The sequence below is a fragment of the Grammomys surdaster genome, unplaced genomic scaffold, assembly GCF_004785775.1.
Source record: "Grammomys surdaster isolate TR1022 unplaced genomic scaffold, NIH_TR_1.0 122667, whole genome shotgun sequence".
In the NCBI taxonomy this organism is placed as follows: Eukaryota; Metazoa; Chordata; class Mammalia; order Rodentia; family Muridae; genus Grammomys; species Grammomys surdaster.
The window spans coordinates 38,431-50,519 of NW_021618118.1; the positions used below are offsets into that span (position 1 = coordinate 38,431).

At 39.7% G+C, this 12,089-nt stretch overlaps 1 gene segment (V, D, J or C); it reads left to right on the forward strand.

The window, feature by feature from the left end:
* The first annotated feature begins 370 nt into the window (after nucleotides 1–370).
* On the forward strand, nucleotides 371–8,037 carry LOC114636166. The segment is given in 3 exon segments: nucleotides 371–442; nucleotides 7,608–7,650; nucleotides 7,733–8,037. Coding segments are annotated over 3 exon segments (420 nt in total).
* The last annotated feature ends 4,052 nt before the right edge of the window (nucleotides 8,038–12,089 follow it).

The following is a 12,089-nucleotide window of genomic DNA, read 5'->3' on the forward strand; positions in this document are numbered from 1 at the left end:
GAACCAGGACCAGACTCTTTTTTTCTGATGAAGACACAAATCCAAATCTCATCATTCTGATGGATATCAATTCACACACATATTACAATAACAATGATTGTTTTTTAGTTTATTGTTCTTGGAGTATCTTTTTACAACATGTAACATAAGGTGCAGTGTACTATGACTGTAAAGTTTGTCTGCTGTAACAGCAAGAGGCATGGATCCTTTCTCAATCCATTACTCTACTCTGAATCTTTTAATGTCAAATAAGTCGAGAAAAGAGTTATTTTCGGAAGGAATATAGTAATTTCTTTGATTTTGATGTTTGTGCTGGTTGTTTGTTAGCCCTTAGATTGTTTCTACACTCATTCACTCAACCACTGTGACCATGAATGTGTATTTTCATTTGAAGTTGTACATTCTCTTACTCATTATCCTCTATGTGGATGGATTAGAGAACGTAAGTGTCTTTAACATTTTTTACTGTGTAAAGGTTTTGTTTTTCCTTTAATTTTGGCATATGTTTTCTGGTGTATAATTGTCTACCTTGGTTATGTTTCTTTTAGAACATACAGCCAAGGACTCTCTACTAGAAATATATGAGATCATCTCTGCAACAGCAAGAAGAGGGGATCTCAAGTTTTAGGAAAGATGGAAACAGATTCTTGGTGGGTAAAGAGAAGAAAATTAAGAACAGTGTGGACTTACTAATAAGAAAGCCAGAAGTCAGAAACAAAAGTGTGAAAGAAAAATTGTCACTGACATGAGACCTTAAAAATCCAGGAGCAGGGGGTGGCTGGTCTAGCAAAGAAAGGTATGATCAAGTCTAGAAGGGTTTGCTGTGATTTCTACAGTGCTCAGGCTCTCTTATTCCAGACACACACTATAGGAAGCCAGAGACAATTATGGTCTTATTTAATAACCAAGTACAGTCAGTATTCATCCTCCCCAATTAGGAAGGCAAAGCTGACTCCATGCATGCAAGTGCTTCCTCTTGCTCTAAGTTAAATATACTCCTGTGCTCTGTGAGCTCATGTCTCTCACACTGGAGGTTGACATCTGAAGAAACAGAGAAGAGTCTAAATGATGGGAGAGTTGAGTCTTATGTACCTGTTGACAGTCCTTCTTGGCAAGTGATACAATTTCATACATGTGCCTGTTAGGGGTTTTTTAAATATGTGGCTGAAAGACTAACCCTTCTTTGAAGTTATTCTGTCCAAGGTACAGCTCCAGGTGTCCAGACCTGGCCTGGTGAATCCATCTCAGTCACTGCTCCTCACCTGTTCTGTCACTGGCTACTCCATCACCAGTACCTACTGGCACTGGATCCGACAGTTTCCAGGAAACAAACTGGAGTGAATGGGATACAGAAGCTACAATGGTGGCACTAGCTACAAACCATCTCTTAAAGTAGAATCTACATCAACAGAGACACATCCAAGAACCAGTCCTTCCTGCAGTTGAAATCTGTGACTATCGAGGATACAGCCACATATTTCTGTGCAAGAGACACAATTTGGAGTCTAAAGTGTGAGCCTAGACATAAACCTCCTTGTAGGGCAACTCTGCACCAACCGGGGACATGTAACATACAACCAGCACACATAATCTACTTTAGGGTAGGTTAAACACAATTCTTGCCCAAAGATTTGGAAGGAGACTCCTGCTGAACAGGAAGATACATTAGTGCTAAGATCCTCCATTAATACAATGCCCACAGCTCACTAAATCTCCTTAAATTACACCCAGAAGTTTTCAATGGCATCTCCTCCCAGAGGCTTCACATGTCAGCCCACTCTGAACCACAGTTGTTCTTTCTAAAAGAACTGAAAGGACAAAAATGGAGAAGAGCTTGAGGGAAAGGAGCTCCAGGGCAAGCTCAACTTGGAATCCATCTTAATGGGAGGCTTCAAGGCCTTTCACTAATACTGAGACTATGGAGCACTCACAAAAAGTGTATGTGTGTCCTGGAGCTGCTACTGTGCTTTGTGTCAGCTCCCTGGTGTGAGTGTCTCAGAGAAATCTCAGGGAGCTGTAAGCCCCCATCACTTATTTGGAATCTCAAAGACATCCATTGACATGAACTCAGGGGCTATCAGGGTCTCTGTATTTCTGGTTGACATCCACTGGGCAGATAGCCATGGGATAAAATGATAAAAAATAAACGTTTATATCTGTGTCGATGTATATGGATTGTATTGATTCTTTCCACCAGAAGTATCCTTCCTATTCCAGGAAATAATATTTACATCATGTAAATGATGAAAACTGATAGATAATACACATCCAAAAGCACTTGAAAGAACAGAAGTTATTCATGTAACAAGAGAGTTGTGCGTCAAAAAAAAAATAGCTTAACACAGAGTCAATGTCTTCAACACCAGAGCAATGAAATTTAAAGTCAGATGTATATTTGACTTCAAGTATTATGGATGTGTTCAGAATAAAATATGTGTTCACATCTGTGATTATGTTGATAGTAACACAAGATTTCATGTGTATGGTTGATTAGAATGTGAGATTGTAAATGTGCAGTCATCTGATGTCAAAACTTTTGCTTCAAATAAAATATGTATTCATGTTTCCATTAAATGTAATTAAACCAAATCAAAAGGTTTCCCATCCCATTGAGGGTGATTTTAGAACTTCATTAGACTAGTCTGAGTCTGAAGAAGTGTCGTTTCAGATAGAAACTCTACACAGCATGGAGAAGCACAAATCCAGACACTGGGGATGATACTACAGACCAGGGATGGATCTGGAAATAGGACAGTATGTAATGCTATTTAAATTTCATATTCTAAAAAGGACATGGCTTAACTACATATAATTTTCATAATTTGCAATGACCAAAATGACCCTTGCATCTTCTCTGACCAACACCTTCTCACAGATTTCCATCCCACAGCTTACTATATAGGATGAGGTGATGCAAATTGGGGCTTCTACTACTCATCAAAATCAGCCCAATGCTGAGCCTCACGTGTGGCAGAGCAGCTCAGCCCAGGAATCCAGCAAGGTCTTTCCTTTCTGGGACTAGCACTGAAAGCAGACTACTCACCATGGAGTTGGATGTTAGATGGCTTTTCCTTGAGGTTCTTTTAAAACATGTTGCACAGAGAAGAGACTGTGTAAAGGACATGCACAAGCAGCACAGTAGATATTTATGACAGTTTTCTGACTAGGATTAGCTCTGCTCTCAAGCATACATGGTGGACTCCAACTGGTAGAATAAGGAGGTAGTTTGGTGGAGAGTGGAGTATCCATTAAACTCTCTTGTGAAGCATCTAGATTCACCTTCAATGATTACTGGATGCACTAGATACTCCAAACCCCAGGCTAGAGTGGTTAGACAATAGAAAATGACTGGAGTGCCAAAACTATGCAGAGTCTGTGAAGGACAATTTGCCATCTACAGGAACAATTTAAGAAGTTGTTGTATCTTCAAATGCATCATGTGAGAAATGAAGACTGTGATTTGCATTACTGTGTGTGAGACATGGTGAGGAAAGTAAGTTGTGAGCTCTGGTACCAACCTCTCTATAAGGTACTCATGACCAGCAGGGGGCACTGGCACACAGGGAGCTCCAGGTAACAGAAGTGGAGTAGGATTCTCTCTCTCTCTCTCTCTCTCTCTCTCTCTCTCTCTCTCTCTCTCTCTCTCTCTCCTTCTCATTGTCCAGTACCTGTATTGTATATGCTCAGTCAATTATGGCTTTCAATTCTTTAAGTTTATACTCCACATCTCCAGGTCAGCGGGTAACTGTTGAAATGAAGGTGACTCTGGGATCATCCTGGCTATGAGCTGGGGTGGATACTGGACAAGAGTGACTGACAACAGTTAGTCCAGCACATGCTGTGGTGAGTTCAAGTGAGTGATGTGAGGCAGACAGGCAAGAGAGATTGACGGGCGGGAGGAGGGGGGGTAAATGTACTTTTGTATTCATCATAATGTGATAACATGCAGTCTTCTTTTCTGTAAGTGGATATCTGAAGAATTTTAATCCATTTGTACTGAGTTAAATGAAATTAATCTGAACATTTTAAAATCATCGTATGTATCATGAAACCACCCAGATAAATATGATCCTCATTATGCAAATAAGGGTCCCCACATACTATAGATAGAGATAGAGATAGATGAGAGAGATAGAGATGATATAGATATAGATGATATATATAGATGATATAGAAAGATATAGATGATATAGATATAGATTAGATAGATATAGATAGATATAGATATAGATAGATACAGATACAGATACAGATACAGATATAGATGATATAGATATAGATATAGATATAGATATAGATAGATATAGATATAGATAGATATAGATATATAGATATATAGATATATAGATATAGATAGATAGATATATCAAGAACTATCCTGAGTGGAATATAGAGTGGCTCCAGTTAAGACAATGCACTGCTCTTGTTGGAAACCCAAGTTTAGCTCCCAGCATACATGTCAGCCAGCTTGCAACTACCTGTATCTCCAGCTTCAGAGACTCTGATATCATCTTTGACTTCTATGACCACTGCACAGATCCAAAAACAGACGCACAAATTGAAATAATAAAAATAAAATACTCTGTCTGAATAATTTGAAATAAATTCTTCTTTAATTCTAATGGACATAGTTAAATACAGGATATACTCTTTCAGAACAAAACACATAGCATTAAAAATATAGATGTGACTCTGCTATGAGTAACAGGATCTCATCCTGAGGAAGCATGAGACCAACAATTTGTTTTAAAACATGTGAAGGTGGGGGAAGGTGTTATTAAATTTGTCTGAAGATTGGAACCCATGCCATGGATTCCAAAATACCTGTGAGAATCCAGGCCTAGGTAAATTATGAGACATTCAGGAAAGGTCTTCAAAATACATCCCAGTGTACAATAAGCTCAGAATATTGGTTTGGATTGTTTTGGAAATAGTATTACTGAATAAAGTAAAACTAATATTAAGTTTCACAGTAAGCTTAGTTGTATTCTGCCTTCCTTTGTGATTGATATTTTTCAGCTGAGCAAGAGGGAGATACTCACCCTGTATTCATTAAAGCTACAGTGCATCCTATAATGATAGGGTATTATTCTTGTCAGGGATGTACACATTCTTCTCTGTAATGACTAATGGTCAATTCTTACTCTGGGGTTAAATAGGAGACTTGCTGTTCTTACTGGTGCTGCATGCAACAAATTACCTCCTCAGGCTGCAGGAACTGCATCTCTCACTCCTGACTGACATGGTTTTGGCACTCATTTAGTTATATGATTAAACACATGTTCCACTTGCATCATTCTAACATAAACAAGGAGTAACTGAAGGAATCAAAAGTATAAAAAATTTAGGCACAGTGTGCCCCAAGGGTTGTTAGGAATATAAGTAAATATTAAGAAGTGTGTGAAATCTGACTGTTAAAATGTTGCCTTTGTTGTTGAAATGAAGGAAATAACAAGAAAACCAAGAAATATTACTTTGAACATAGATAAATAAAACTGTCACTTTCCTCACAGATTCATGGGTACCTTTGATCATATACATTTTCTATAAAGCTTCATGTGGACATTAGAAAAAAGTTCATCAAAAGAGTTCTTTGGGCTCGAGCAGAGTATCATGAACTGAAAGAACTGAAATTGATCTGACAGAGAGCATTCCACATATGATATAAAGAGGGAGAATAAAAAGGGTCTAGTGGGTTATTCATTGGTTTCTCTGCACAACCCAGTGAATTCTGCCTTCAGCCTTTGAAAGTCCAAAAATGAACTGATTCAACAGCCATACAGCAGAGATTCCTTGAAAATTTTTATAGTTTCTTTGTGCAATGGAAAAATATGCAAAAGCATGAATAGTAAACACTTTTTCAAGTGTTCAACATCATGATTTATCAAGAAAATGTAAATTAGAACGTTATTTTGAGATATCAACTGATCCAAATATTAATATTTATTAAGGGAATGAATAAGAGGAAATGCTGATGAGAAATTTTTGAAAGGGGAAAGACAATGTATGGTTGCTTTAATCTGGTGTACGTCCTTTGGATTTCTGTCAGGAAATTCTCACAACAAGAAGAAGAATTCATGTGACCTACCTACAGCTAATGTGCATGCAGCTCAGGACTCTCTACTGGAAAGATATGAGATGATCTATACAACCAGAAGAAGGGTATGTACCAAGTTTTTGGAAAATGGAAACAAATATTCTGGGCAGGGAATGAGAAGAAACTAGAAACAGTGTGGAGTTACTAGTAAGAAAGTAAGAAGTCAGGAACTCAAGTATGAAAGGAAGTTTGGCACTGTCTTGAAGCTTTAAGATCCCAGAAGCTGGATATGGTTTGTAGGGAGGTTGGTCTAGGATTGGAAGGTGGGATCATGTCTAGATGTGTTTCCTGTGATGTCTACAGTCTTAGTACTCCCTTGTGGGATTTGAGAGGCAGCTGGTACCTGGTAGATCAGGCTTTTAACCCCAGAGACCCTCAGGGACAGTAGAAGTTTGGCCTTGCTCCTATGCCCCTGGCCTCATTTCACATAGCTACTGCCCCCAACAGAGAGGTCTGTGGCCATCAGTCATGTGGGGCAACACTCCTTCTAGCCCCTTCACAGGTAGAGAGCTTGACTACAGGCCACAGAACCTCAAGATAGATCTCCATATTAATGAGATACCTAAAGGCCAGAGGGTGTAGCCAATTAAGTATTTCTTTCCAGACACTCCCCATTGCAAAACGTATTTAAACTCAGGCACACCCTGAGAATACCAGGGTATACTTTCATTGTTTTTCTGCCACTACAATAAATATCTTAAGGCTATGGAATATCTCTATTCTCTGGGAAACCATGTAAAAAGTCTTCAACTAAAGAGCCATCATCTAATCGCCCACTGCTGACCTCTCTACATTCCCAGCCATGGAGGAGGACTCCAACTCAAGCAAGCAAGGTGAACCAGCCTTGACCCACCCAAGCAAGTTTCTGAGACAAAGAGTTTCATCCCCACTGGATGCAACCAGAGCTTTTCCCCCTCACCCCTTAAGCTATAGGTAGATCCATCCAGTACATCTCCACTGTCTCAGCCCTTCTGCAAACTCTCAGTGGTGCCTGATATTCCAAGGGCTTAAGATCCAATCTGTTCTGCCCATCTCATGGCCCAAGAACCCCAAGCTCAAGAGCTCTGGCCCCTGAGAGACCCTAGACACTGTTTGCTCCACCCCTGAAGAAGAGCCCCATGGATTATCATGGCCAGATGTCCATCCAGTGCCTGCATGGAATGAACACAGTCAATATCCTGCTTGTGCCTCTCTGAACTGCAGCCCTAGCCCCTTGAGAGGAGCAGATACAGGAGCCAAAATTCAACCCAACAGGACCCAGACCCAGACATGCTGCAGCCCAACATTACCTTAACATAGACTCTTATTATAGGATACCAGAGACTGTGATGGTCATACTTTAATAACCAAGTGTACTTAGCATTCATCTTCCCCAGTTATGAAGGCAGGACTGGCTCATTGCCTGCAAATGCTCCTTCTAACTCTAAGTTAAATCCCCTCCTGGACTGTGGCAACTCATATCTCTCTCACTGGAGGTTGACCTCTGAAGAAAAGGGGTATAGCCTAAAAGCTGAGAATGTCGAGTCTTGTGTACATGTTGGCAGATGTTCCTGGTGAGTGTTGACATTTCATACATGTGCCCATTAGGGTTTTTGAAAATGTAAGGCTCATAGAATTGGCTCTTGTTCTCTGAAGGTATCCAGCCTGAGGTACAACTACAGGAGTCTGCACCTGGCCTGGTGAAACCCTCTCAGTCATTGTCTCTTACCTGCTCTATCAATGGCTACTACATTGCCAGTGGTTATGACTGGAGTTATATCTGGAAGTTCCTAGGAAATAAAATGGAGGGGATGAAGTATATAATCTACAGTGGTAGCACTGGCTACAACCCATCTCTCAAAAGTCAAATCTCTATTATTAGAGACACATGCAAGAACCAGTATTTTCTGCAATTGAACTCTGTGACTTCTGAGGACACAGCCACATATTTCTGTGCATGAAGCACAGTGTGAGGTCATCAGTGTGAGCCCAGACTCAAACTTCCTTGTAGAGCAGCTCTCTACCAACAGGGGGCACGCAACATACACCAAGCATAGAAATTTTACTTTAGGATACACTGGCTACAACCCATCTCTCAAAAGTCAAATCTCTATCATTAGTGACACATGCAAGAACCAGTATTTTCTGCAATTGAATCCTGACTAACAAGCTGTCATGTCTTTCTCATAGTAGCATTCTTTGGGTTGCTGGTGTCTTGAGGCAGCTCCTGTGCTTTCTTTCTATTCCATGCTGTGAGTGTCCCAGTTACAATCCAGGGAGCTTCCAGCTCCTTAGCAATAATTTGGACTCTCAAAGACATCCGATGGCATGAGCTCAGCAGTTATTAGGTTCTTTGCATTTCTGGTTGGTGTCCAGTGAGCAGATAATCGTGGGATAGAAAATAAAATGTTTTTTATCTGTGTTGATGTATATTCATTTTACTGACTCTTTAAAGCAAGAAAATCCAACCTAGTCCAGGGGATAATTTCTACATCATATAAATGACTAAAACTGCTAGATAATATTAATCTAAAGCAGTAGAAAGAAAAAATATTCTTATAAAAACAAATAAATGAGATTTAAAAAGGCATAGCACAGAATAAATGTCTCTCTTCACCAACACAACAAAATTTAATGTCAGAAGGAGATTTATCTTCATGTATTTTAGATAAGTTCAGGATAAATTATGTGTTCATATCTGTGACTACACTGATATTTACACCAGGTTTCATGTATGTGGATGCATAGAATCTGAGATTGTAAATGTGCAAGCATCTGATGTCAAGTACATTTGCTTCAAATATATGTATTAATGGCTAAGATTAAAAACTCAGGTGATAGTAGATGCTGGTGAGGGTGTGGAGAAAGAGGAACACTCCTCCATTGTTGGTGGGACTGCAAGATGGTGCAACCACTTTGGAAATCAGTCTGGCGGTTCCTCAGAAAATTGGACATAGCATTACCCAAGGATCCAGCTATACCACTCCTAGGCATATACCCAGAAGATGCTCGAACATATAATAAGGACATATGCTCAACTATGTTCATAGCAGCCTTATTTGTAATAGCCAGGAGCTGGAAAGAACCCAGATGTCCTTCAACTGAGGAATGGATTCAAAAAATGTGGTATATTTACACAATGGAGTATTACTCAGCTATTAAAAAACAATGAATTCGAGAGGTTCCTAGGTAAATGGATGGAACTAGAAATTATCATCCTGAGTGAGGTAAGCCAATCACAAAAGAACACACATGGTATTCACTCACTGATTATTGGATATTAGCCCAGAGCCTTGAAATGCCCAAGATGCAACTCACAGGCCACATGAAGTCCATAAAAAAGGAAGACCAAGTGGGGGTGATTCGGTCCTTCTTAGAAGGAGCAACAAAATACTCAAGGGAGCAAATATGGAGACAAAGGGAGGGACAAAAACTGAAGGAGGGGCCATCTGAAGACCTTTCCACCTGAGTATCCTTCCATGTGCAGTCACCAAAGGTAGATGCTGATGTGGAAGTCAGGAAGTGCATGCTGATAAGAGTCTGATATGGATGTCTCCTCAGAGGTCTTCAAGAGTCTGAAATATTCAGAGGCAGATGCTCACAACTAGCCATTGAACTGATCATGGGTTTCTCAATAGAGGAGTTAGAGTGAAGACTGAAGGAGCTGAAAGGATTTGCGGCACCATGAGGAGAACAATAATACCAACCAACCACAGCTCCCAGGGTCTAAACCACCAGCCTGGGAGCACCTGGTGGGGGGGGATCCAGGGCTTCAACTGAATATGTAAGAGTGGAGGGCCCTGCTGGGCATAGGTGGAAGAAGAGAACCTTGACCTCATGAAGGCTGGATGCCCCAGGGGGTGGGAATTTTGAGGGTGGGGAGGTGGGAGTAGGGCGGAATAGATAGTGGTTACATCCACAGAGAAGAAGGAAGAGGGGTGAGGGGATTGGGGGTTCCGGGGTGGGTGGGGGATGGGGTAAGGGGACAACATAGGAAATGTAAATAAAACATCCAATAAAAAAATAAATAAAAAACAAAAAAACTTAAAAAAAAAGAATTAAATGAACAAAACTGGTAATTTTTCCATCACATTTAGGGAAATTTTAGAACTTTATCAGGCAAGTCTAATTCTGACCAAGTATTGTCTCAGAGAGAATCTGTACACAGCATATATAAGTGCAAAAACAGACACTGGGGATAATACAGCAGACTTGAGCCTGATCTGGAAATATAAGAGTATGTGATGCTGTATATATTTCATATTTTAAAAGGCATGACATAACTACATATAATTGGCATGATTCTCAGTGTCAAAAAGACCCTTGCATCTTCTCTAAGCACTGTCTTATCACACAGTTCCACCCAAAGCTTGCTATATAGCAAAAGGTGATGCAAATAGGGACTTCTGCCACTCAATAAAACCATCCCAGTGCTGAGCCTCACCTGTGGCAGAGGAATTCAGCACTGGATTCCAGTCGGATCACCCATTTAATGATTAGCACAGAAAATAGGCTACTCAATATGGAGTTAGGCTTAGGTGTGTTTTCCTTATTGCTCTTTTAAAAGGTAATGCATAGAGAAGAGACTTTGTTTGTTTGAAGGAACTTGCATAAGAGGATCAGTGGATATATTTGACAGCTTTTTTTTTTGCCTAGGATTCTTTCTGTTTTCAGGCATACAGGGTGATGTGCAGCTGGTAGAATCTGGCGTTTGCTTGGTCAGGCTAGAAGGTCCATTAAACACTCATGTGAAGACTCTGGAATCACCTTCAGTAATTACTGAATGAGCTAGATTCTCTAAGTCCCAGGGAAGGGACTAGAGTGGTTACCAGATATTAAAAATGGTGGTACTGCAAGAAACTATGCAGAGTCTGTGAAGGGCAGAATTGCCATCTTCAGAGACAATTCTAAGAACTTATTGCATCTCCAAATATACAGTCTGAGAAATGAGGACATTGTCATGTATTACTGTGCAAGTGACACAGTGAGGAAATGGAACTGTGAGCTCAGGCACAAAACTCTCCAGGAGGTGCTGATGGCCACCAGGGGGACCTGGCACACAGGGAACTCCAGATCTAAAGAAGTAGAAGATTGTGGATGGTAAGATATTCTGTGTCTACGCTGTCTCAAATAATAATTCACACTTTTCAGAAAAGCTCTACAGAGGTATGCATTCTTATAATTTTTGAAATGATAAAATATCTAAAGAAATATGTCTATAATTCTGATGCACATATTTAAATATAGAATACAGTCTATTCTGAACAAAATTCAGAGCATTTACAGGGCAGATGTGACTCATCTGGAGGTACCAGGATCACAAAGTTAGGAAAAAATGGAACCAACAAGTAGTTTTAAAACAAATGAAGCTGTGTGTGGGGGGGTGTTGGTTATAGGATTTCTCAAATGATTAAAACCAAAGACAGGCCAAACCAGAATAGGAAAAAAAAGAAAAGTCCGGGGTCAGGCAAAGCCTTTTTAGAATGACAGGGGAATGGAATACACAGACTTCTTCATCAGACTGTTTTCTCTGCTTTAGTGTCAAGTCAAATGCAGAGCTACCCTATCGAAGGAAAGCAGGGACAGCTGTCTGCTTCTGGCTGAGGATCAACACAGAACAGTCTTCTGAAATTTCTAGTGGTCACTCACTGCCTTTTTGAGCTATTAGGTGGCAAGCAATCAGTCTAACTGACAAGGTTAATGACAGTATAAACAGTACCACCAGTGGCAACTGACAAAACAGTTTTGGTTTAAAGTACCTTGCCTAGAGTCATATTTAGTAAACTGGATTTTAACAAGAATATGTTTTTACTCTAATTAAACTTGATCCTGAAATATTAAAAAAAAAGCTAAGTTTGGTGATGTACATCTTTTTTTTTAATTTTTTTTATTTATTTATTTATTTTTGAACATGAAATGCTTTTTTTTAATTGTATTTTCTTTTATTAATTTCTTTTTTTTTGAACATGAAATGCTTTTTTATAGCATGTTTTACAAGGGGAGGGGGTAAGAG